This window comes from Marmota monax, unplaced genomic scaffold (assembly GCF_021218885.2).
Source record: "Marmota monax isolate L192 unplaced genomic scaffold, Marmota_monax_Labrador192_F-V1.1 WCK01_AAM20220418_F8-fsc00012, whole genome shotgun sequence".
NCBI lineage: Eukaryota > Metazoa > Chordata > Mammalia > Rodentia > Sciuridae > Marmota > Marmota monax.
The window spans coordinates 14,630,897-14,658,564 of record NW_026695227.1 but is presented as its reverse complement, the minus strand read 5'-3'; the positions used below and the strand labels follow the sequence as shown (position 1 = coordinate 14,658,564).

General features: G+C 37.1%; 2 protein-coding genes across 4 annotated transcripts in view; both read right to left on the bottom strand.

The window, feature by feature from the left end:
* Positions 1–4,294: 4,294 nt before the first annotated feature.
* Bmal2 (basic helix-loop-helix ARNT like 2) overlaps positions 4,295–27,668 on the bottom strand; it is a 76,148-nt gene continuing 52,774 nt past the window's right edge. For all 3 annotated transcript variants that reach the window (XM_046436300.2, XM_046436299.2, XM_046436298.2), the window contains 4 exons: positions 27,247–27,355; positions 11,525–11,600; positions 9,979–10,072; positions 4,295–8,786 (listed from right to left, as the gene is read on the bottom strand). In XM_046436300.2, the coding sequence (XP_046292256.1) occupies positions 8,650–8,786; positions 9,979–10,072; positions 11,525–11,600; positions 27,247–27,355 (416 nt within the window). In that variant the 3' untranslated portion in view covers positions 4,295–8,649. The remainder of the gene's footprint in view (positions 8,787–9,978; positions 10,073–11,524; positions 11,601–27,246; positions 27,356–27,668) is intronic.
* LOC124087417 (phosphatidylinositol transfer protein alpha isoform-like) lies at positions 17,818–21,343 on the bottom strand. Its single transcript, XM_046436301.2, has one exon. It carries the CDS (start codon positions 21,268–21,270, stop codon positions 20,458–20,460), a length of 813 nt encoding a protein of 270 aa, XP_046292257.1. The 5' UTR covers positions 21,271–21,343; the 3' UTR covers positions 17,818–20,457.

Here is a 27,668-nt window from a genome sequence, read left to right as displayed (position 1 = left end):
TCATCAGAGAAATACAAATCAAAACCACAATGAATTATCACCTCAAACTCATTAGGACAGCTACTGTTTTTTTTTTTTTTTAAAAAAAAACCTAGTAATGAGTTGGTAAGAATGGAGAAAAATTGGAACCCTGTGTACTGTTGATCAGAATGTAAAATGGTAAAACTGCTATGCAAAATAGCATGAAGAGTCCTCAAAAAAGTGACAGCCAGATTAATTCAACAGCTAAAATTCCCTCCTTTCCCCACCTGTGGCTACCACCACCTCCTTCCCAAATGGGTCTCAGAATATGTAAAAATTTTGTAGATGGTACTGACAGCATTTCAAATCATCTGGAAAAGAAAGGACTATTTACTGAATGGTTGCAGAGCAAGGGTATAATACTAAGTAAAGAAAAGTAGACTTCTGTGTCTCATTAAAGACCAAAATAAATTCCAGCTAGATCAAAAAGTCTTTAGTGTAAAACTGTGAAACCATATGATTTAAGAAAAAGGCTTAGGTGTGTGATTTTGGAGTAGAAAAATGTTTTCTTCTTAAGCATAAAGCAAACAAAAAAATTAGGGGGAAAATTGACATATTTAACCACGCAAAAATTAAAGAATATTGTGTTTGGACTTTAAAGCAGGTGGGCCATTTTGATCTGGTAATTAGACTTATAGAAATTCATCCTAAACAGAATCAGAGGCACATAGCAAACACTTGTGCAGAAAGATGTTAACTGACACATTTCCCATGATAATGAAACTTTCCAAACATTCTAAATGTTTCATAATAAAAACTTAAAATGGTTAGTTCTCTGTTCCAAAATCATGCTGGGCAAATTAAGAAGTAGCAATAAAAGCATAATTAGAAATATAACTATGAATATAATTGGCCAAAGTTGTAAGTGATTGCTCAGGAAAATAAGAATGAGACCTCAGGTGAGGCTTTCTTTTTTTGTACTTTTATATCTTCAAATATAATCTGATCTTCAGCTAATTGTATGCATTACTTCTGTATCAGAAAAAAAAAAACATAAGCATAAAATTGTACAAACAGGATTCTACCTTAAAAAAAAAATCATTAGAATACAAAGGCCTAGAAAAAGAGAACATCCAGGACTGAGGCTGTGGCTCAGTGGTAGAGCGCTTCCCTAGCACATGTGAGGCACTAGGTTCAATCCTCAGCACCACATAAAAATAAATAAATGGTTAAAAAAAAAAAAGAAGAAGAAGAAGAAGAACATCCAAGTACTGATTATAATTTTTCACTATTTGGATATTTATTATCTTGGCATCTTTTTGTACCTTGAATTTTCAAAATGAATAGGAAGTTCTTTTATAATCAGAAGAACATGCTATTGGTACTGGGGATTGAACCCAGGTATACTCTACCACTGAGCTACATCCCAAGACCTTTTTTTAAAATTTTTTTGGTACCTGGGATTGAACCCAGGGATGTTTAGCCACTGAACCACATCCCCAGCCATTTTTTTAAAACTTTGAGACAGGGCCTCATTAAGTTGCTGAGGCTGTCTTTGAACTTGTGATCTTCCTGCCTCAGTCTCCCAAGCTGCCCTGTTTATTTTTTATTTTCAGAGAGTCTGATGTTGCCAGGATGGCCTTAAACTTTCAATCCTCCTGTCTCAGCTTCCTTCCTGAGTTACTGGGATTACAGGCATGTTTCAATGTTCCCTGCAGAAAAAATATTAAAAATGAAATATGCTATCATAAAGAGTATGCTTTCTAATTCAATGAATTTTCATTATTTTATGTCATCATGTCCATCTTTTTATTCCCAAAAATGAACATTGCAGGTACTATAATTGAACCTTTCTTGACATTTGCCAACAACAGAACAATACCCAATAGAACATCAAATCATTAATGATCAGCTGATTATGTGCTATTAGTCTAGATATCAATTCTAATAGAGGGGAAGCCTTCAGAGTTATTACTGAACCAACCAAATATTAAATTAGATTGAAGACTTCTATTCAGCCAGGCGTGGTGGTGTATACCTGTAATCCCAGCAGCTCAGGAGGCTGAGGTAGGAGGATCACGAGTTCAAAGCCAGCCTCAGCAACTTAGGGAGGCCCCCAGCAACTCAGCAAGGCTGTATCTCTAAATTAATATATATATATATATATATATATATATATATATATATATATATATGGCAGGGGATGTGGCTCAGTGGTTAAGCACCCCTGGGTTCAATTCTTGGCACCAAAAAAAAAAAAAAGAAGACAAAATTCTATTCAGTTGTAAGTTTACATCATACAGGCTTCTCATTTCAGTGTAGATTTTAGGCATCAAATATGTAGATGTGCTAAAGATTTCCTCCTGTACAGAAGTGAATGTGGGCACTACTGACTGAAGGTCAGACCAGAGCTAGGGTTGCCCAAGAAACAGTAAACCCAAGACCAGAAACACATAGCTGGTGAGAATTTAAGACAGCTCTTTCTTGGTCCTCTCAACACAACTGCCTTAGGCAATGAACCAAAATGATGGCCAAGGTGGAAGAAATGTTTCACAACTCTCTCCTGCTGGTAAACGACCAAAACCAAAAATATGCAAGACTCACACACCAACACCCATAATTCTGGGAAGTTGGCCATCATGAGTCACGAGCTTTTCACGGACCCTTCTTCTGCATACATTCCATTCCATTCCTTCTTCTGGCCTAGGCTGTCCAGCTGTTGGCTATTTCTGACATTTTCTTCAAGGATGCCTTTGAAGCTCATTTTAACTCATCTAGTCAGAATTTAAATGTTCTAAAGGGAGGGAAGATAAGTAGTGGGCTCTGCCTCATCCTGAGACTCTACTCCCCACTCCACTTCCTTCAGAAGAGCCCAAGAATGAGAGGTCTGTGAGGGTCCATTTATTTTGACAGCAGGATCAGTGGTTCCAAAGTGTAGCCCTTGGGCCAGAAGCACCAGCACTACCTGGCTACTTACTGGTACTGCTAACTGAGCCACACCTCAGACCACTTGAATCAGACAGTGGGGGTGGGGCTGTAACCTGTTTAACAAGCTCCCGGTGATTGTGATACTACTTAAGTTGCAGAACCACAGGTCTGGAAGAATAAGGGGGAACAAAAAGCCATAATATAATAAGCCTGGGAGATTATGTACAAGCAGAGATGAAGCCTACCCTTGCTAGGCTCTTAGCTCTTGCTCGTTTCTTTTAAATGTCAAGGACCTTGTTCTATGGTTACTGCCTTCCATGGTCTCCCCCACAAAACTGGTATGTTAGAAGCAGGGACTAATGAAGCTGAGCACAGCACAGGATGAATGAGTGCTTAAATTGGAACCAATGGAGTCTTTTGGTGTTCCCAGCACCAACATCCACCCCTCAAAAAAAAAACCTCTTTATAGATTTCCCCTTTAGCAAATCAAACTGCTTACCTCTTTGTGTAGTTCTCATACACCTTCCCAAACACTATCCCTCGATGGGGTTGCCTTGGTGTCTGTATTTTGCTGTTAGTTATATACCTCTATTATTTGGGTTGAACTTTTGGGAAGCTTAAATTACTCTATTACATATATATTTATCTGGTATGTAGCTTTCAGAATTCTTTAACTTAAAGATGAAGCTTCTATATGACACTCATCTCCAACATTTACTGTCATACTGTAGATCTTACAATACTGTTGATCACTTAGGAAACCAGTATCAACCAAGCTGATCCAGAGGCCCAAATCAATGGGCATTTTTTAGTAAATTACTAACAAATAGAGAAGCTCTCTTTCTATTGAGATTGCCCATTATAAAATACCCACTTGGAGCTTCTGAGTGTCATTATGGAGAGAGGGTCCACTAGAGGCTAAAACCCGTTGGTGGAAAGAGGGAGAGTCAGAGAGGCAAAGTGCTACAGCATCAGGCTGTGATGTGAGCTGGAAGAAACCTTTATTGGTTAAACCACTAGGACTTTGAACTTGTAGCCATAAGGAAAGTCTGTGAATGTACCCCAAATCTATGAAGTAACACTCTTCATCATAACCCCCTGCTTAGTGGTCTGAGAACCTGGGGTCTTGAACCCCACCTATGTTTCTACACTAGAAAATAGCTAAGTGCCAGGCATGGTGGTGCACACCTGTAACCCCAGCTACTCTGGACGCTGAGGGATAGTGAGACCCTGCTTCAAAAAGGGCCCGGGATGTAGGTTAGTGATAGAGTGCCCTGTGTTCAATCCCCAGTCTCTGTGTCTGTCTCTCTCTCTCTCTCTCACACACACACACACACACACACCCACAGAATCAAAGACACACTTTTTGAAAGTGTATTAATTAAAAAAAAACTACAAATAGTAATTATTATAAAATATAATTTAATTTCACTATTATTTACCACAAAATTTTAAAAATATCAATATACAGACAAGAGCAAGTGAACTGGAGAGAGCTAAAAACTGTATAAAAGGCAAATCTACACTTGAGAACATATATGAGCATCGGGTTCAGAGAGCCTACCCCAGACTGGACGGGTTTGCTAAGGTCAGTTCTCACTAGCAGCACATCTGGGAAGCTCCCTACACCAAAGTTCTTATATTATGTGAGAAGGCGCCCCCCAGACCTCCCTTGGAAAGCATTTCTCATCAACCAACCCACACCGGAGAAGCTGACTCATTCTAGGCACAGAAATCTTAAATAATGTCTCTCACAGGCCCCAGGGAGCTTGGGAAAATTAATGTCATCAAAACATAGCACTGTGAGAAAGGAAAGGTGGCACCTAGTGGCCACTTAGCTGTTTTTCTTTATGGCTTCTTGACAATGCTGTCAACCCTGCTCTGCCCTGAACAGTGTTGGGCAAATCTGAGTCTCTTAATTCCAGAGCTCAGCGATGACCTACCTGAATGGCAAGCACAGCTCTAAAGCAGGATCTGAAACAGAAACCACCAAACACAGTCTGGTAACTAGGCATGGGATAGTCCACATACTGGTGCCCCAGACTCCCTCCACAGAACGGGACTCAAGAACAGAAGTTAATTTATAGGAGACAAAAGTAATATGGCCTTTTCTGTTGTCACTGTAGATACACACTTCCCTTCAATTTCATTATTCACTAATATTCTCCACTCAGTATTTTCCTATTTCCCAAAGGATTTTCAAATTCAGTGACAACCAGATGGTGTCAACCTATAACTCAAATTTTATTTGACTGTAGGCTACCATCATGTAGTAAAATGTCTGATCAAATTTTTAAATCTGGCACATGACTAGAGGCTCAGTTACTTGTACTTAATCAAGGATCAATAAATCAGGTTGACTGTTTAACAGTAGGCAAATAGACATTAACACTAGTGGTCTGAAAAAGATCAATAAATATCTTTCAAACAGTATTTAGAGGTAAATATCATCCTGATGGTGTGAACTTTGGTCTACTTTAATAATATCCACTTGATGAAATGATCTAGAGCAGCACTGTCCAAAAGAAAGAATGAGAGCCACATGTGTGATTTAAAATTTTTTAGTAGCCACATTAAAGTAAAAAGATACAAGTAAAATTGTAATGTTTTGCTTAATTCAGTATATCCAAAATAACATTTGAATATGTAATCATTATAAAATTAACATGCTATTTTACATTCACATACTAAGTCTGACATGCTGCAGCCCCAGCATGTTTTACAATACAAATTTTATAATTTGTATTGTAAAATACAAATCTGGTTTGTATTTTACTTTGATAACACCTCTCAGTTTGTAACAGCCACGTTGCAAGTGTTCAATGCCACATGTGGCAAGTGGCTACAGTAAAGGACAGTCCAGTTCTAGGTCTACCCCAGTGCTTAAGTTCTGGATTAGAATCAGAGTCACAGCTGGGAGTAAACTCAGAAAGCAAACTTTTTTTTTTTTTTTTAAATAAGTGAGGAAACTGAGGCACAGAGTTTTAAATGGCTACAGAGGGACTCTGGCTACATAGTCCCTGGCTACACAGGGACTCTTCCCACTCTGATATGATGTTACAGAATCAGAGGCTGTGTGCCTCTGATTCTGTTTAGGATGAATTTCTATAAGTCTAATTACCAGATCAAAATGGCCCACCTGCTTTAAAGTCCAAACACAATATTCTTTAATTTTTGCATGGTTAAATATGTCAATTTTCCCCCTAATTTTTTTGTTTGCTTTATGCTTAAGAAGAAAACATTTTTCTACTCCAAAATCTGAGGTAACTCTCAGAGTTAAGAAAAAAATTACTGTCTTTGATATTTTCATGCAATTTATAGATGTGTTATTTCTCACCAAAATTCAAGATGTTAACTTATAGGAGACAATAGTAATATGCATAATTCATACAAATATTTTAGTCCTAATTGAATGAATTTTGGAGAATACACTAAAGTTGGGAGAACCACAGTACCATATAAAGCATGGATTGGCTGGATTCTGGGTCCAGGACAAGAGAATCTGCGGAAAAAATTAGAGTGGGCTAAAAAAAAAATAAATAAATAAAATTTAAAAATGTATATGCCCAGAGCATTCCAAGGGCTACCTGCCTGTTGGCCTATGGAATAACCCCTTCTTTTGCAATAAAAAACTCCTGCTGTTCAAGGCATCAAGGGCTGCATCCAGAATCTCTGCCCCTCGAATCATGAGGGTTTGCCCCTCCTATTTTTGAGGCCATCCCATAGTGATGATATAACCTACCACCAGGAACCTGCAATGGTGCAGTTCCCTAAAAACAGCTCTGTTGGTGGGCAGGCAGAGGGGCCCATGTGATCTTTCATGCTTCTTTCAACTTAGCTGTAGTGCTGGGGCTGCAGCACATCAACCCTCCCTCACCTTGAAGGGTTTCTTTGGCGTGTTATAAACCTGGATGTCTCTCAAGGCCTCAAATGTCAGCCCAAGAAGGGTGCTGACCCCTGATGTTGCTGGAACACGGTATGCGCTCAAGAGCACAATGTGCCAGTACATCCTCAACTACACTTGAAAGAAACATTTGCTTTGGGTGATTGCCTGTTGGTATGTCTGTCATTAACACATCTGATGAAAATTCTCATTTATCACTTACGGCCTCCAGAAATATCATGAAGGTCAAAGTAATACATTGCTTTTGTGAGGGGCTCAGAGGGAAATTTGCTGGAAGGGTGTAGCACCATATGGAGAAAAGTGGATTTGAACCCTTCATTGGGGCCTGAGGACTTCCCTCTTAGTTTTCCAGCCTATCCTTCTTTTGTTTGTAAAATACAAAAAAAAAAAAAAAAAGACATAGGAACTCATTTGGTAATCTGTAAAGAGATATTAAAACACAGGTATTTATAAAAGTATGATTCCCAAGAAGGTAGGTATATAGAATTTTAATTAATCTTAGTTCTTATACTCAATTTGAGCTACTTCTGGATTAATTACTATTTAAAATAATGCTTTCCAAAATTTTAATTGTAACTAGAAAATTGGTTTTAAAATGCATTCTCATTGCCTTGATTAAAAAAATGTACTGAATATTTACTTCATTACTTTTTCCTTACAGGCATAACTGAAACTACCTAGAAAACTACAACTATTTCCTGGATCAATTAGTCATTTAGCTAGTGAGGCCATTGCTTTGCAAATATGTATAAAGAAACTAGCTTATACATATTAAACACTTTAAAATCCATGAATTTAATGTATGACTTTACCCAGGACATTTTTTTGGGGGGGGTACCAAGTATTTAACTCAGGGGCACTCAACCACTGAGCCACATCCCCCACCCTATTTTGTATTTTATTTAGAGACAGGGTCTCACTGAGTTGCTTAGTGCCTCGCTTTTGCGGAGGTTGGCTTTGAACTCTCAATCCTCCTGTCTCAGCCTCCCAAACCAGTGGATTACAAGAGTGTGCCACTGTGCCCAGCCCTTTACCCAGGACACTTAATCTGCCTGGACCTATTTCTTCCTAACCATGTTTCAACAGCAAAAGTCTATTCTATCTGTAATGAAAATCTTGAGTGTTTATATTAAGAGCTAGTTTTGTTAATCAACAAGATCTAGGACCGAAGATTCTTCCTTTTCTGTAAACAAAGTTGAAACTGTTTTTTTGGATTTTTTCTGTTTTAAATAAGAAGTCATCTCACTTAAAATTCATCTGAAAGTGCTTGGCTGAGCATAAATATCCTGGCTGTGTTCTTGCCAAATTCTACAAAGATTGATTATAGTATTCATCAAGATTATGATTACAAGTTGCACTGTCCCTTTAAGCGTACAAGCACTCCCTGTTTTCTTAGAACGAATGCCCTATCCTCAATTAAGGAAATGCTCAAGAAATGGAAATGTTCCAAATTACACAAACCTATATCACAAATCTGTGGTAAATAAATCTTAGACACAGGAAAATGTCCACATTAAATTTTCCAAACTCAAAACCACATAAAAAAAAATAATAAAGTCAAAACAACATGTATGTGGTGGTATTGGTCAGAAATATTTTAGTTAAAAATACGGCAGCTAGTGGGTTTTAAGCTATTTCATGGCATAAAGGGGGTGATAATAAACTGATCAGTTCTCTTTGGAGGAAAATATATTTTCCAACCTCCCTGTTGAGAGTAAGGTGCAAATCTATAAAAACTGGGAGATCATTAAGAAAACATGAAACCAGTAGTATCCACACAGTACTGAAGAAGAGACAGTGTTTTGTAAATGAAATGCTTGAAAATGTTTCTCATTTTTGGAGACAGAAGTCAAATGCTAGAGTGTCCATTGGATGTCACTGAAGTCCCCAGGGTCTCCTAGGCCCCCCTCTGCTTCTAAGTAATTCATGAAAGCAGCCATGGCTGTGTCCTCATTGTCACACAGGGCATCGAAATCCAGCTGTGCGCTGTCACCTAGTGAATTAAAATACAGGCTTGCATAAGTGAAGGTTACCAAAGTCACACATTTCACAAAATTGGAGGTTGAATCAAAAACGGCAAAGCAAGGCAGAGACGTCATCCAAGGTACTTTCAGAATGTGAAGCATAGGTCTAAAATTGGCAAAACCTGATGTATTTTTAAATAGGTCACCTATTTTTATAACAATCTGATGTTAGATAAGTTGCATTTGATTCATCCAATGTACAGAAGCTTTGTAATAGGAGATGGTACTGCTAAAGGGAACAGACTCTCAAAGTGTTAGGGCCTTGGGTGTACGTGCCTGTAAGGACAAATTTAACTTTCATCTGCCTTGAGAAAGATTTCCATTTGTTTAAGGCTAAAAGCAAAGGACTGAGACAAAAGTGTTATCTTTCAAAAAATCTGAAATTTTCTTACAGGTAGGTAACCAGATTTCTAATTGAAAAAGGATATATAGAAGAACCATTCAAATTAGAGATAGAAAGAGGTTCTAGAAATTAAGGGTTAAAACACAGATAAAGATTAACTGGTTTCTGGATATCTTTCTAAGTACAATAGAATTGAAGATGATTTCTATGTGGTTCTCTGTGTGAAGCTGAATCAAATCCCTTGATTCTCTTTAGCCTCAGCTTTCTAGAAAGTGATGTCAGTTATGGGTGTCTGAAAATCTTTGATTCAATTTATTAAAATCTTATACTTCTTTTTGTGATATATATCCTTTAAAAAATTCTTGGTGATTCTTGAATGGATATTTTTTTCCCTACATAGAAATACCTTAGATGTATTTAAATTGCATGTATTCTGGGCTGGGGTTGTGGCTCAGTGGTAGAGTGCTTGCCTAGCATGCACAAGGCACTGGGTTCAATCCTCAGCACCACATAAATGTAAAATAAAGATATTGTGTCCACCTAAAAGCTAAAAAATAAATATAAAAAAATTAAATAAATAAATAAATAAATTGCATGTGTTCAGCAACATCTAAAACTGACTGAAATAACAACTGAATTCTTCACGGCACCTATATTTTAAAATCAAGAGTATGGTTTCTCTATTTAGAATTTGGAATGAGAAAAATCTTAGTTTTAAAACAGTGTGCTTCTTCAGAAGTCTTCTGTGCCTGAAAACAGTGAGTAAGAGGAAGTTTCTGGAAAACTAACGTGGCCGGCTGATGCCAGAGACAACTTACTGAGGAGAGGTTCGTGAGTGCTCTGGCTTTGCCTGGTTGTCTCCAGCTCCCCTGTTTCTGAAGGACTCAGTGAAAACAACTCCTGATTTGACATCTGCAAAACACAGAATAATACATAGTTAGGTTTGCACTTGAGTGAGATAAAAACCCCTTGGCAGTCGGCAGACAGGGACCTGCCACCAGCACCACGGCCCCCTGGCAGCGAGCACTTACTGAGTGCTACAGGGCAAGCACCCCATGGGCATCATTCCATTTCATTTCTCAAATGTGAGGATCTGAAGTCTAAAAATACATTATCTTTCTCAAGGTGTTGAGGCCATGATAATAAACCAAGGCCACTAGGCTCTAAAGCCACCACCTCAAACCACAACGAAAGGTATATGCTATAAGGAAAAATTTTACAAGAAGAAGGCAAAGTTTATGACCACAAATTCTTTGTGTCAAAGTCATCTCAGTTAAAAAAAAATGATGGCAAACCTATACTTCTTGTGAAATTACTGGGCAATAGTACTTTAGAGTGCAGAACAGATTAGAGCAGATCCTTTTACCAAAAAGTTTTAGACTGTTCCATGCAACACAATCTAATATTCAATGTAGCTCACAAATCATTGGTCTGTATTGTTGTATTAGGTTGATGTATTTTATCTACAAAAAGCCTATATAGAGTATGGTACTGGAGATTTTCTTACAATAACTTAAATCTGTTTCCTAGCATATTGCCTCATTTGCTAAATGCATGAACAAATGAATGAACAGGTCAGAAGACTTAGATTCTTACACAAATTCTATATAATATTTATATTTTTAGGTTTTTGTCCCTGGTCATATATAAATTCTTTTCTCTCATATTCTTCTACTACCTAGTTTACATACTTACTTTAGAGCTTTTTGTTATTTGTATCATATTAGAATTATATTGTATTTTCATCTTCTAGTTGAGTACTATGTTTAGTCATTTTTGTATAAGCACCAAGACATTTCAATTAGCTAGTGTATGTTTAATTGAATGAAATAGCAGGGCTGGGACTGTAGCTCAGTGGTAAGCATTTATGAGGCCCTGGATTTGATCCCCAGCACAAAATTTTTTTTTTTCTTATGGCTTATCTTTTTCAAACCACAGGAATACATGTAATCTACCAATTTAGAACCTAACTATAATCACAGCTACCATTAATTGAGCATTTACTATGTGCCAACACTGTTTTAAGAGTTTGTTTTTGTGTTAAACCACTGAATTCTCACATTCCTTCAGGGGATATATTATCATCCCTGCTTTATAAATTAGGAAATCGAGGCACAGAGTTTAAGTAACAAACCCAAGGCTATATAGCAGTAAGTGTCTGAGTCACAGCTTGGACCCAGATGGTATTCTAACAACTTCATCCTTAACCATTATTCTAAACTTTGATGCATCTTAAAAACCATTGAGTGGCAAGAAAGAGTTCATTTTCTTTTACAGGATGGTTTCTTTTCTCAAAAGAAATAATCAAAGAGCAAATTTTATCATTCACTGATTTCGTGAACATTGTCATTTGAGTGTACTTACATTCCTGCACGTGACAGTGTGATTATCTCTCATTGGCTCTGTTGGACTTGAATCATCAAAGGACGAAGACTGTAACCTTTAGAAAGTGACACATAAAACATATGCCTTATTTACATATTTTAAGGAGAAATTTGCATATTTTTGTCTCTGAATACATAAAATACAGCAAGGAACTTGAGGCTGAATGCCATAAAGGTTTTCCCAATCAGTCTGACTTGTTCAGTGCCAGAGTTACTTTTGAAGTGGAGTGCTGAAAGACACAGTAAAAAAAGAAGTCAAGCTCTAGAACAAAGCCTTTGAGTAAACCTGCCACATAATAGTAGAGCAAAAAAACAAAAGGAGAGCAGTGTAAATCAGCTACTTGTGTCAAAAATCAGTCCTCACACTGTCCCTGGTAGTGCATGCCTGTAATCCCAGCAGCTTGGGAGGCTGAGGCAGGAGGATCTCGAGTCCAAAGCCAGCTTCAGCAACTTAGGCCCTAAGCAACTCAGTGATAAAATATTTTTAAAAAGGGCTGGGGATGTGGCTCAGTTATTAAGCATCCCTGAGTTCAATCCCTAGTACAAAACACAAAAAAAATCAGTCCTCATGAAGATTTTATGCCAAAACAGAAAATCAAAGAGTATTAACATTCTATAATCATTTTCAAGTGAGAAATATAATTTTTATCCCAAATAATCCCCAGGCACAGAATCAATGAAACATAGCACAGAGAAGAGAATGGCAAAAACATAACTTTACGTCTTCATGTATTCCTAAGAACGTTGGTAAGAAATTACAGAGGAAGAAACTAAAACAGAAATAAAATGCCTTAGGTCGCAAAACCATGAGAAGGAAAGATTGGGGATGCATCTAGGGGGTTTTCCAAAGGACAGTCCATGCATGCAGCTCAGCCAGCTTTTCATTTTGTGGTTTCATTCCCCCTCACCTCCACCAGTTTTATTAAAGTATAACTGATTTACAAAATGTTTGATATAGGTATACATTGGAAGATGACTAACATATTCATTTCATACCTATTTTGTGGTAAGAACACTTAATATCCACTCACCTTGCAGTTTTCAAATACATTTAGTGCATTACTATTAACTACATAGTTACCATTTTGCACAACAGATCTCCAGAACTTATTTACCCTCTTATTGAAACTTTGTACCCGTTGACCAACATCTCCCTGACCCTCATCCCTCATACACCAATCTACTTCTATCAGTTTTATTTAGATTCCAGATATAAGTGAGATCATGCAGCACTGGTCTTTCTGTGCCTGGGTATTTCACTTAAAATAACATCTTTCCTTCATGTTGTTGCAACCGACAGGGTTACAATGCCTTTGTATACCTGTATAGTATTCCACAGTTCTTTTCATTCACTGATGGACACTTAGGTTGATTTTTTGGTTATTGTAAATAATCCTGCAACAATTGTGGGGGTACAGATACTGCTTTCATTTCCTTTGGATATATCTGATAGTGGGATCGCTGGATCATATGGAAGTTTTATTTTTAATTTGAAGAGGAACCTCCGTACTATTTTCAATAATGGCTGCAATTAGATTCCCACCAACATTCTCCATATCCTTGCCAACAATTGCTGTCTTTCATCTTTATTATATAGACATTCTAACTGGACTGAGGTGATATCATTGTGGTTTTGGTTTATATTTTTCTGATGATGGTGAGATTGAGCATTTTTTCTTATGTATTGGTCATCTGTATGTCCTTTGAGCATTATCTATATCCTTGCTTCTGAGTTGTTTTCTTACTGTGGAGAGGTTTGAGCTCCTTGTCTGTTTTAATATTATTTTAATATATTGTCAGATATTGGAATTGTAAATATTTTCTCCCATTCTTTACCCTGTGGTTTCCTTTGCTCACAGAAGTTTTTAGTTCGATAAAATCCTATTTGTCTATTTTAGCTTTTGGTTGCTTGTGCTTTGGGGATCCTTTTCAAAATCCACTGTCCAGACCAATGTCATGGAGCTTCTCTTCTGCTTACTCTTTTAGTAGTTTTATAGTTTCATGTGTTTTAATCTATTTTGACTTGATTTTTGTATATGGTGTGAGACAAGAGCCTAATCTCATTTTTCTGCAGGTGGGTATCAGCTTTTCAACATCATTTATTGAAGGTACTGTCCTTTATTGAGTGTTGGCAACTTGGTCAAAAAACAATTGATCATAAATGAGTGGACTTACTTCTGGGTCCCTGGTTCTGATCCATTGCTCTGAGCCTGTTTTCATGCCAGTAACATGCTGTTTTGATTACTCAAGCTTTATAGTTGATTTTTGAATCAAGTGGTATAATGTATCACATTCTGTTCTTTTTGCTCAAGATAGCTTTTGTGGTTCTTTATGAATTTTAGATTTTTTCATACTTCTATGAAAAATGTTATTGGAATTTTGATAGGGATAACACTGGATCTGTGGATTTATTTGGGAAATATGGACATTTTAATAATAATTGTCTCAAACCATGAACATCCACTCACCTAGCTTTTCATTTATTTGTATCATCAATTTCTTTCACCAGCATTTCACAGTTTTCTGTGTGCACATCTTCCATGTCCTTGGTTAAACTGCTCCTAAGGTTTTTTGTATTTGGTAGATATTGTGAATAGAATTGTTTTATTGAATTCTTTTTAGATAGCTCATTGTAAATATATAGAAACACTGCTGATTTTATATCCTGAAACTGAATTTGTTTATTCTAAAGAAAATTTTGGTGGAGTCTTCAGGGTTCTCTCCATATAAGATCTTGTCATTTGCAAAAAGACAGTTTTACTTCTTTGTTTCCCACTTGGATGCCTTTCACATCTTTTACTTACCTAACTGCTCTGGATCAGACTTAAGCACTATATGGATTGAAGTGGTAAGAGTGGTGGGCATTTCTATCTTGTTCCCAATCTTAGAGGAAAAGTTTTCAGATATTCACCATTCAGCGATCTATGGGCTTCTCACATATGGACTCTATTAAGTTTAGTTCCATTCCTTCTATAGTTTGAGTATTTTTTATCATGAGATGTTGAATTTTATCAAATGCCTTTTACACATCTATTGAGATGATCTTATGATTTTTATCCTTCACTGTTAACGTGGTATATCACATTTATGGACTATGCATGTGTTAAATGATCCTTGCTTCTCAGGAATCAATCTCATTCAATTATGGGGTATGACACATTTAATATGCTGTTGAATTCAGTATGCTAGTATATTTTGAGGATTTTTGCATCTATGTTCATGAGTGATATTGCCCTTTAATTTTTTGTTTCTCTTTCTGTGGGTAGTGTTGGGGATTGAATCAAGGGTTTCATACATATGAAGCAAGTGTTCTACCATTGAGTTATATCCTGACCCAGTTTTCTTTTCTTGTGGTAATCTTATCTAGCTTTGGTATAAGGGTAATGCTAATCTCATAAAACAAGTTTGGAAGTGTTTCCTCCTCTTAATTTTTTGGAAGAATTTCAGAAGGATTGGTATTAATATTGTTTGAGTGTCAGGTAAAATTCAATAGTAAATCCATCAGGTCCTGAGTTTGTATTACTGATTTAATCTCCTTATCTTTATTGGTCAGTTCAGATTTTCTATTTCTTCTTGATTAGTTTTGGTGGATAGTATGTTTCAGGGAACTTAATCCATTTCTTCTAGGTTATCCAATTTGTTGGTATATAATTGTTCAAAGCAGTATTTTATTGTCCTTTGTATTCCTTTGGTATCAGTATTAATATCATTTATAACTTTTAGTTTATTTTTTAGTGTATATATTTGAAGTGTATAATGTTTTTGATATATGCAGCTCCAGTTGTGTATGTGTTCAGCACCAAAAAACCTAAGCAAATTTTTAGGATACGATATTAACTCATGTTCTCATGTTGTACATTAGCTCTCTAGATTTATTCACCTACAGAAATGCTAATATATATACTTTGACCTACTTCTCCCCATTTCCTTCCCCTCCCTGCCTGTGGTAACTACCACTCTGCTCTCTACTTGCTGTTTCTATTTATTCCACCTTTTTTTCTTTTGATTCTGTATGTAAATGAGAATACATTATATTTCTCATTCTGTGTATGGATTATGTCACTTGGCATAATGCCCTCCAGGTTCATCCATGTTGTCATTGTTCATAATTTGAGTCTTCTTTTTGTTCTTGGTCTAGATACAGATATTTCGGTTTTATCTTTTCAAAACCCCAACTTTTAGTTTCATTTGATTTCTAATTTTCAAATGTCCATTTATTTCTGCTCCAATAATTTCCTTCTGCTGACTTTGGGCTTAGTTTGCTCTCCTTTTTCTAGTTCCTAGAGGTATCAAGCTAGGTTATTTGATATATTCTTTTCTCCCCCTTAATATGTATTTTCCACTAAAAATTTCCCCTAAGAATTGCTTTTACTGCATCCCATATATTTTTGTATGCTGTGTTTAAACTTTCATTTGTCTCCAGAATTTTTTCTTTGATTTATTAGTCATTTAGTAATACACTGCCTAATTTCTACATTTGTTAATTTAAAAATTTTCCTCTGATTTCAAGTTTCATACCACTGTGTTCAGAAAATACATTTGATATATGATTTATTTCAGTCTTCTTAAAATTTCTAAGACTTGTTTTGTGGCCTACCATATAACTCAAGTGTTCTTGAAAACAATGTAGTCTGCAGCAGTTGGATGGGATGTTCTCTATATGTCTGTTTGATCAATTTGGTGAACAGTGGTGTTGTTCATGTGCCCTGTGTCTTCACTATTTGTCTGGATGCCTTTATCCATTGCTAAAACTATGGTACCTACTATTAATGCAATTTATCTCTTTAATTTCATCAATATTTGCTTTACCTATTTAAGTGCTCTGATGGTGGGTGAATAAATATTTATAATTGTTGTATCTTCTTGATCTAGTGACTTATTTATATGATGACTTTCTTTGTCTCTTGTCACAGTGTTAGACTTAAGGTCTATCTTGTCTGATGTGAATATAGCCACTCCTGCTCTCTTGGTTACCACTGGCATGAAAAAAATCTTTGTTCATCCCTTCATGGCCAGCCTCTCTCCTTGGAGCTAAAATTAATCTCTTGTGGGCAGCATAGAGCTGGATCTCATTTATAACCCATTCGAGCTACTGTATATCATTGAGTGAAGAGTTAATCCATTTACATGTAATTATTGATAGCTGACTTACTCTGCCATTTGTTTTCTGTGTTGTAGCTTCTGTGTTTCACTGTTTATGACCTGATTTCTCTTTTTCTTTTTTTGGTGGTGACATATTTTGATTTATCTTTTATGTGCCTACTATAGGTTTTGTATTTGCCATGAAGTTTACAAAACCATCTTATAACAGGTCATTTTTAGATGGCAATTTCAACCATATACAAAACTTCTATACTCTTTCCTCCATTTTATGTCACTGGTACCATAATTTTTCTTTTGTCTATCATATATCTGTTAACAATAACTAGTTATAATAATTTGCTAATACTTTCGTCTTTTAAATTTTATGCTAGAGTTAAGTGATTTGTGTACCACATCACCGTATTAAAATATTCTGAATGACTATATTCTTTATAGGGAGTTCTATATTTTCATGTTTTTATGTTAATGTCCTTTCATTTCAACTTAAAGAACTCTGGTTAGCCTTTCTTGTAAAGAAAGTCTTGTAATGAACTCCCACAGCTTTCGTCTGGAAAAATCCTTCTCCCTCTTTCATTTCTGAAGGACAGACTTCCTATATATAGTATTTTTGGTTGGCAATATTTTTCCCCCTTTCAGCATTTTGATGATATCTTCTCACTAGTTCTAGAACTACATTTTTCTGTTGGGAATTTGATAGTCTTAAGGAGGTTCCCATGTTTATGACAAGTTACATCTTATCTTTATGCTTTAAAAGTTCTCCTTGTCTTTGATTTTTAGAATTTGATTAAATATGTCTCAGTGACCACCTCTTTATATTTACTCTATTTGATCTTCATGGATCTGAATGTTCATTTTTCTCTCTAAGTTTGGGTATTTTGTGCCATTTCTTTAAATCAGATTGCTTTCCCAAGACTGAAGTTTCAGCTCAATGCTAGAGGGCTTGCCTAGCTAGCACTTGTGAGGCACTGGGTTCAATCCTCAACACCACATAAACGTAAATAAATAAATAAAATATTGTGTCCATCTACAATTAAAAAAAAAAAAAATATATATATATATATATATATATATATATAAAATTATCACTTTCCCCTTTCTCAGTCCCTTTTGAAACTCCCATAACATGTAAATACATTTACCTGATGGTGTCCCACATGTCCTATAGGCTTTCTTTACTCTTTTTTTTTTTCTCTGCCTAGGATTTTATTAGACTGCTTTTTTCCCACAATATACCTGTATTGGAAGATTGAGACAAAAAGGCACAAACTCACATTAAATAAACAAGGTAATCTAATCAGTTCTACAAAGTGTAGTTTGTAAAAGAAGGAGCACTAGGAACCAACCAAAATAAGTCAGGGAGTCCTGGTATGGACTGTGAAAGGAGAACATGGGAAGATATATACGTGCCCACAATACTGACCCTGTCCCTGACCTCTCTCAATGAGGAGGCCCAGCAGCCCTTGTGTAGAGGCATTGTTGCTTTCATTTGGGACTAAGACCCTGGAAATCTAATGGAAGCAGCTGGTCTGAAGGGGCATGGCACAGCGGCAGGTGTAATCCCTGGAGCTAAGCCTTTGCTCATCATAAGCCCCTCTGAGTGCTCATCAGTTTTGGGGTGGAGAAGGAAAGAAGGAAGGGGCCACTTAAAAGAAGCCAACACTGTTGCCCAGCAGCAACATCATCCATAGGGATGGATTAGAAAGAGACATCCCTCCTTTTGTTTGTGTGGGCAGGAGCCCCAGATCTAGGCTGATCTTGAGAAATTCCAGCTCAGCTCATTTAGATGCTTTCAAACAGGGCAACAGGTAGAAGTGGGAGAAGCCAGAGAAAAGGCAAACGAAGAGTGAGCCCCCACCAGAGCTGAAGTGATAGTGTAGATCTCAAAGAACTGAACAAAGGAGGCTAACATCTGCTGATCCTCACACCACATAAACAACTGTCTACTTAGAGTTTCAGTTTCTCCCAAGAAAACCCACACCTGGACTTCACCTAATGGATGAATGAAGAAGAAAAATCTTTAAGCACAAATATAATTAATAGCTAATATAGAGCTTGCAGGAAAACATTTAAATTTTTCTCCTGTAGGAATGTCTCTCTTCAACTTTTCCAATCCAATCCAATACATGCTCCTAGCAGTTGAGATGCTGATCACCAGCTGAAATGCCCCAGGTCCATTACCAAAGACCCTACAAGGTGAGGAGATTAATACATAGGAAGGTACCTATAATGAGATATCTCCTGGTCCCAAAGGGATCTCAATGAAGGTCAGAGCTAACCATGCTAAGGGATCCGAATCTGTCCACCCTTGCCCTAGGAGGGCCACAGGGAAGCATCTGTCAGGAGGATATCACAGGTGCAATCTGTGAGATGCTCCATTATTGCACTTAGAAATGAGTAAGGCAAACACACAGACAAAACTTAAGGATAAAATATCCCTTCCCACTTCTCATTCTAAACAGATTTGGTTTCTCTCATTAGCAGAGGGACCCAGGCTAGTATGGGTTTGGGTCACTGCACACTCAGGCCAACATACTTCACAAGGCTTGGGAAATGTCAGGTGACACCATAGCTATCTCATATTCTCCCATCAAGAAGGCATACTCAGGTTCTGCTGAGTCAAGGAACTGGGAAGCACTCAGCAATTTCTACTTCCCTGGAGCCTGGACTTGTTCACCAGTCTACTTTAGTGGAGTTCTTCCACTACGATCAGTGCTTGCTTCTGATTGTCCAGGACAGAACTCAGCATGGGCAGGACAAGCTGAGTTCATGATTCCCAAATTCTTTTCCAGTGATTGAAGACAAGAGGGTACATGTTCTGCTGGGGGAGGAGGGAATTTTTGCATGCTCATTTTGTGCAGCATGAAAAGATCAGGACTTCTGCATCCTAACCAGCCTCAAAGACAGAGGACAGGGATCAAAGAAAGCATAGAGAAAAGAGGATTATTGCTGAGTGGCAGCACCAGCCCAAAAGGGAAGAGGAGCCTAGAGCTGGCTCCTCAGGGGTCAGATGGATTGGTATCTATGGGGCAGATTCAATTCTAAGAGCCATGCCGGACAATTCCCTCCAGGTGGAAAGGTGACCAGGGTGTCTTGTAGGCTCTGCAGAGAAATTCAGACAGAGTGGGCAACAGAAAGACCAAGAAATCACGCTTGTTTGTAAGAACAGTGGCCAGAGATGCAATGATTATTATATGGGTTAAATTTTCTTTAAACAGAATCTGGGCCTTGGGTACCTCCTTCGTGCTTAGTACATTGAAACAATGGGTAACTGGGAACAGAGGTAAGAGTTATGAAGCCACATTGCTATTCTGTGGAACTAGGTGGGGGAAATAGGGGAGGATACTGTATTTCTAACTCATCTTCTCTCCCCAGGTGAGCATTCAAAATTTCAAGGATCTGCCCAGGAAGCAAAATACCTCAGTTTATCCCAAGGCTGAAAACAAATGAACTTAAATCACCACATCACAAAAGGCAACTAACTTGAAGACTAAAAATGTCACTTGGAAATTAAGGTGGGGGCATACCCAGAAATGGGGCAGAACACAATGGAGAGAGAGGGAGGAGATGTAAATACAGCAGCCTATACACCACATATCTCAGAGGAACAGGCTCCCGTAATACCAGACGGTCTATTTGTTCACAATATTAAAGGGCATCTAGAATTAGCTACAGTAAAGAATTGAAAGTTGCCTGAAGAATGGGCACAGAAAGGCTGCGTCTGAAGATGGCCTGTCACTCAGGAGGGTGGAGCTGCTGGGCCTTCCTGTTGACCACTGTCTTGCGAAAAGTGCAGAAGGGGGAGGGGTGGCTTTAGTCATCTGCTGTCATTCCTTTCACTGGGTCCTTTTGTCTCATCTCATCTAGCTGTCTCTTCGTCTCTTCTTCCATCCTTCGAATGTCGTCCATGGTCAGATCAACCCACTTATCGAGCCAACAGTACAGCTGCCTGTGGAAATTTGTAAACAGACGCTTCTCTTGCTTATGTATAAAATTTTCCACTTTGTTCTGCAGGCCCCACCACTTGAACTTGACAGTACCCAGTTTGTATGCACACATATATGGGCAGTCTTTCTGATTTACAAGTTCTTGCTTCCAATTTGGGCCCAAGGGTCCGAGGCCTGTTTTGACAGATTTAAATTTTGCAGGGTCTTCCTCTGCCTTGTAATCCTTGCTAAGTACTTGACTTCGATCTGCAATGTCTATATATATGGCTTCCACAGGTTTCCATGCCTCAGGCTCCAGTTTATGCACATTCTCCTGGGTGCCAAGATCTGGTTTGTGCCAGGTTTCAATTTTAATCAGAAAGTCCTCTTTCATGTACTCATTTGTAATAACAGTTCTGCAATATGGGTAGGCATTCCATGCTTTTTCATGTATATTCAGTGCTCCCTCTGGGGCTAGCATTGGAACAAATGTGGGTACCCTGCTCTGTAGGTGGTAGATCTTGTGGGTGTACTGGCCTTTCTCACCATCCTTCTCATAAGGTTCATTCACCAGGACCTCCACGCCTTCACCACCGCCAGTTTCATTTTTGCTGGCCTCGGCCACAGAATACAGCTGCCCCACTTGATACTCATCTACAGACACAGGCAGGATGACTCGATACTCCTTGAGCAGTACCATGTCGCTCCGCGGCTCGGCGGCTGTCCGCTGCCCGCCCGGCTTCCCGCCCGGCTTCCCGCCCGCTTCCCTGCGGCCGCTCTCCCGTGGCGGCCCGGCCCGGCTGCCTGTGCGCTTTTGTCGTGGTCCGCTGGGTCCCCACCTCTCTTGCTGAGGCCGCCGCGCCGGCTCCTGCAGCCCTGGCCTCGCCGCCTCCCGGAGCTCCGGTTCCGCAGCGCCGCGCGGGGGCGGGGCTTTCTTTACTCTTTTTTCTTTTGTTCCTCTGACTGGGTCATTTCAAATGACCTATCTTCAAGGTCACTTACTCTTCTGTTTCATAGTCTGTTGCTAAAGCTCTCTATGGAAGTTTTCAGTTCTGCCTTTATATTCTTTAGCTTTAAGATTTCTGTTTGGCCCATTTATGGATTCTCTGTGTTGAATTTCTCATTTTGTTTGTTGTTTTCCCGATTTTATTTAGTTGTCTGTGTTTTTTAATAGCTCGTGTCGATCTCCATTTCTTTAGAGTTTTTGGCAGTGTTCTGTTTCCCTGACTTTTTTCATGATCCTTATGGACTTGTGTTGGTGCCTTCACATTTGAAGAAGTAGACCCCTATTCCAAAGTCTTTACAGACTGGCTTTGGCAGAGAAAGATCCTCACCAGTTAGCCTGTGTAGAGATTCTGGGGAATGGGGATGATATCTAGCAGAGTCCATAGGCAAGCTTGCCTGTAGGGTCCTCAAGCAGACTGGTTGGGATTGGGTCAGCAGAAGGGTGAATCTGGTACCCAGATTTAAAGACGCCAACCTGGTCCATGTGGTTGGGCCAGGATCCTGGTTCTGAAGGGTATATTTAGCTCTCTGGTGTAGTCCTGGGTTCATGGGGATGAGTTCAGAGCCTGAGTATACAGGGGTCAGCTGAGCGCTGGAGTAGTTCTAGAGTCCAGGTCCATATTGGCAGTTGTAGAGCCTTGCCCCATGGATACTGGCCCAGGACCAGGGTCTACTGAAGAAGACCTGATCTAATCTCTGGGTGCATCAAGACCAGAGACTGAGTTGATGGTGCAATCTTAGGGCATGGGGCCTTGAGGACAGGCCTGGCTTCAGATTTCATAGAGCTAGGCCTATGCTGATGTCCACAGTGAAGCTGAGTGCTCACTTTACTCTTCCCTCCCTCACATGGATTCTTTAGCTCTTGTGATGGTATTTTCATGAGCATAAAGTTGTTTGTGTTAATGTTTCTGAAAGGAAAAGGGCACTTAAAGTCCTATTCTGCCATCTTGCTGACATCACTATTGGTTCATATTTTAAAATCACTACCTGCTCACTTAGTCTTGCATTAATGAAGAAAAATATCCTATCCCTCATGCCGTTCACTTCCAAATTAATGTTCTGAATCATGGTTGTCTTCATATTAGTCCTCTGCAAAAACAAATCTAAGTCCCTTCTCTACTTTACCTTAATGAGAACTCCTCATTGCTCATCAAACCAGCTTCTCTTTCAATTGAATGTGCTTGTCCTTTGAAACTAACATGTTTTTCCTTCTCACTTTATACATTAACTGAGGTGCCACCATATAGAAATGCCCTCCCTACTGTATCGTGAACTTTCTGACAGAACCCAACTGTTAACACATGGCTCTATTTTCACTTATGATGTCCCTGTAACATAGTCAAGCAATTTTCAAAAAGAGTGCCAAGAACATTCAATGGGGGAAAGGGGTAGTCTTTTCAATAAACATTATAGAAAAACTGGATATCCACATGCAAAAGAATGAAGTTAAACTCTTACCTTAGACAGTACAAAAACATCAAAGACTAAACTTAAGTCCTCAAACTCTAAAATTCATAGAAGAAAATAGTGGAATAGCTCCATAACATTGAATTTGGCACCAATTTTTTTTTTTTTTTTTTTTGGATATGACACCCAAAACCAAGAAAGGAAATAACAAAAGAAAGTGGATAAATTTGGACATCAGAAACAAAACTTTTGTGCAAAAAAACAAACAAAAAACCCAGCAAAAAGGCAAACCATAGATTGAGAGGAAATACTTGCAAATAATTTATCTGATTGAGGGCTAATGTCCAGAATATATAAGCTACTTGTACAAACTCAACATCAAAACAACCATATTACAAAATGGGCAAAGGACCTGAATAGACAATACTCCAAAGAATGGAGACTAAGGGCCAATGAACACGTGAAAAAAAAATTCTCAACATCAGTAATCACTAGATAAATGCAAATCAAAACCAAAAGCAGATGCCACTTTACATCCATTAAGATGGCTATTATCAAAAACAAAACAAAATTACAAGCATTGGTAGGAATGTGGAGAAATTCAAACTCTTGTGCGTTGCTGGTGAGAATGTAAAATGGTGTAACAGAAACAGTACAGTGGCTCCTCAAAAAAAAAAAAAAGAAAAAAGAAATACCAGATAGTCCAACAATTCTACTTCTGGGTGTATACACAAAGGAATTGAAAGCAAGGACTCAAACAGATATTTGTATATCCATGTTCATAGCAGCATTACTCATAATAGCCAAAAGGTAGAAACAACCCAGGAGTCTATTCATCCACTGATAAACAAAATGGGGTACACACATACAATGGAATATGACTCAGCCTTAAAAGAAAATTCTTACACATGCTATAATATGGATAAACTTGAAAGCATCATGTCACAAAAGAACAAATACTGTCTAATTCCACACGCAGGGTACTCAGAGTAATAAAATTCATAGACCTAAAATAGAATGGTGGTTGCCAGGTACTAGAAGAAGGGGGTATAGGAGTTTTTGCTTAAAGAGTTCAGAGCTTCAAGTGGTAGCGCGCTCGCCTGGCATGCGCGGGGTGCTGGGTTCGATCCTCAGCACCACATAAAAATAAAATAAAGATGTTGTGTCCACCGAAAACTAAAAAATAAATATTAAAAAATTCTCTCTCTCTCTCTCTCTCTAAAAAAAAAGAAAAAAAGAGTATACAGAGCTTCAGTTTTGCAAAATGAAAAAGTTCTGGCAGTAGTGGTGATAGCTGCGCTAAATGTGCCCATATTTAATGCTAATAAAAAGTACATTTAAAAGGGGTAAAAAATAAAATGCACATCCAGATCCAGTAATGTCTTTTCCATTGCCTAAGTCACTGAGTTGTTAAGATGGGAAGGAAACTTGGATCCTGTAATGAAAGTCAGTCTAGGATTAGATGCCAAAAATGCAAACCACACATTTGAGCAACTAATCATGTACTATGTGGTAAAATCAGTTTTACATTGTATGTTTATGATGAGATTTATGATCAAAGCACATGATGAAACATGTTTTACAACTGAATTATTAAAGTACATAGTACACAGTTTAAGTATTCAATAAGTATTTGTTCATTAAATAGGCAGATCAAAGGCAAATGGCAAGTGTCTCAGTAGTGATTTTTTTCAATTCAAAATTCTTAAAAATTGCTAAAAATTAAAATTGTACAAAGTCAAATAAAAAATAAAAAGATAAAAATATCACTCTTTTATATTTACTGTCACCTAATACCCAGTCCCAAATATGAAAGGTAGCCAGTTTGAACAAATTTTTCATATTGCCATATATTATATTATAGACTCAGAGGTTCCTTCTCTGTAACTGCAAAATCTCAAACACCCTGAAAATAGGAAGATTTTTCTAAAATCATTTAGTAGCAAAATCTGAACTCAGTAAAATCTAATCTTGACTGATATTTTTTAAAAATTCCATTTTATGTTATTTAATAACTATTTACATGCTTCACTCCAAAAACGTATTTTTATCTTCTAGTATGGAAAATTTCCAACAGATTAAAAAAAGGAGATGGTATGAGGAAATCTCATGTACACCCGAACAGCTTCAATACTTAATAACTCTTTCTTAATCTTATTGAATGTGTATATCCACAAGCTCTTATTTCCCTTTTGCCCTTAGGATTATTTTGAAGCATATCCCACTTTTCCACTTAATCCATACCTACCTCTCATGGCAGAAATACTGATGCAAATGACTGTAGTCTTGCCCATGATACAAGTGTTCTCTGGAGGTATTACACATAACCCTTAAAAAAGGGGAGTGGGTGGGAATTCCCAAACATATTTTTCTTTTTTGAAAATTTAATTAATTTATTTTTATGTGGTGCTGAGGATTGAACCCAGTGCCTCATGTGTGCTTTAGGCAAGTGCTCTACCAGCCCCAGCTACAGCCCCAGTGCCCAAACACGATTTTTCTAAAATCCAAAGAAATTGAGTTCTAAACAATTCTGAGTTCAAAACACGTAGTCCCAAGGGTTTTAAGTGGGCAATTATGAACCTGCATACACACATATCCACATATATACACATATTTTTCCTCATACAAGTTTTTTATTCTACATGCTATTCTTTTTTTTCTATTCCTGTGCCTTTTGCTATTTAATATACATTTCAATCTTTCCATATTAGCATAATAGAGCTACCCATCTTTAAACAGTTTCGGAGTATTTACTATATGGATATACCAAGAATTATGAATTATGGTTGTAATAAATATTTAACAAATAGTAAAGCAAAAAAATAGTCTTGCTCATAGGTCTTTATATAGATGTTTAAGAAAATGTGCTCCTGGGGTAGAATTGGTAAGTCTGAGGTTATATATACATTTACATTTTTGATGAATATTGTCTAATTGTCCTCCAAAGTTACTGTATTAATATACATTCACACACCTTATGATGTCTGTTTTCTCATTCTCTCACCAATACTGAGTATCAACTTTCAAATATTTGATAATCTTCTAAGTGAAAAAAGTACCAACCTCATTTAATTTAATATGTGTATATTTAACTGAGTAGAGATGAGTAATTTTTAAAGTTTCTCAGCCATTTGATTTTTATATTCTCTTCATGTCTGCTAATGTTTTTAAAAATTTAATTTTGATTATTAAAACTTTTTTATACTATGAAGTTTAATATGCAGTTATGTAAAGTTTAATATATACATACATTTTTATAAAAGTTCATATAACAAAGTTAAAGATAAATCAAACTGGAAAATGTTCATTTCATGATAGTTTGAATATATTAATATACGAAGAATTTTATAGCATAAAGAGTAGTTATAAAAAGTTTTAATATATAAATTCTTATAAAGTTTACATCTATGTACTAAACTTGCTGCACAGTATGACTTATTTCCACTTACTGATTTAAAAAGCCACTTTTACTATACAGTAACTTTCCATATGCAGTTGAGTCTATTTTGGAAAACTAATCTTTTACATTAATCTATTTGTGGGTTATACCAAAATATAGTGATTACAGCTTTAAAACATTTTTTAGTCTCTGACAGGGTTAGTCTCATTTTATTTTTTTTTTGTTTTGAAGTTTTCTAGACATTTTAATATAATTAGTGTCATTTGTCAAATTCCAAAAATAAATGCATGATAGCATTTTTGACTGGATTCAGTCTAAGGATACTACATTTTATATCAAATTTTCACAATGAAAAACAGCTATGTCATAAAAGTTATTTGAGTTACCTTTTCTGTATCTTTGTAAATATTAAAGGTAGTGGTTGTTTTATGTAGGTCTGGAAACTTTTCTTTTTTATTTTATTTTGGATGGTGCTGGTCAAACCCAGGACCTTATACATGCCAGGTAAATAGTTTACCACTGAACTAAACCTCAACCTCAGCCCTGGATACTTCTTGTGAAATCTATAGGGCTGGAGTTGTGGCCCAGTGGTAGAGTGCTTGTCTGGCATGTGTGAGGCCCTGAGTTCAATTGTCAGCACTGCATATAAATAAATCAATTAAATAAAAGATCCATTGACAATTAAGAAATATTTTTTAAAAATTTGTAACAAAATATTTTATTTTTTAAAATATTGTTCTAGTGCTAATCTCTTCCATTATGTTAGTAAACTGCCTATTTGCTTATAGAAAAACTGATTTTTGTATATTGGTTTTGTAAATGATAAATTTACTTGTGAAAATATATGCAGCAATAAAACATTACCTTTGTAAATTCAGAACTTCGTTTGCAATGTCTGTTCCGATACTGCCAGCGCCAAGTACAGTTCCAGTAGACATTCCAGGCACATGGATGCAAGATTGCTTAGGGGATTCTAAGCAACAGCAAAAGAAAAATAATTCAACTGAGACTTTTAAAAAGTATGTAACTTTGATTAATAACTTTCTTTTTTTCCCCCAGTTTTCCAGATCTTTTTCTTTTGTTTTTCATTGATTTTATTTTTTTAAATTACACGACAGTGGAATGCATTACAATTCTTATTACACTTAGCACAATTTTCCATATCATTGTATATAAAGCATGTTCACACCAATTCATGTCTTTATACATGTACTTTTTTTTTTGCATTACAATTCTTATTACGCATATATACCACAATTTTTCATATGGTTAATAACTTTCAATTC

Excerpts from the sequence above, each read along its gene's own strand:
- LOC124087417 (XM_046436301.2), bottom strand. The coding sequence starts at position 21,270 with ATGGTACTGCTCAAGGAGTATCGAGTCATCCTGCCTGTGTCTGTAGAT.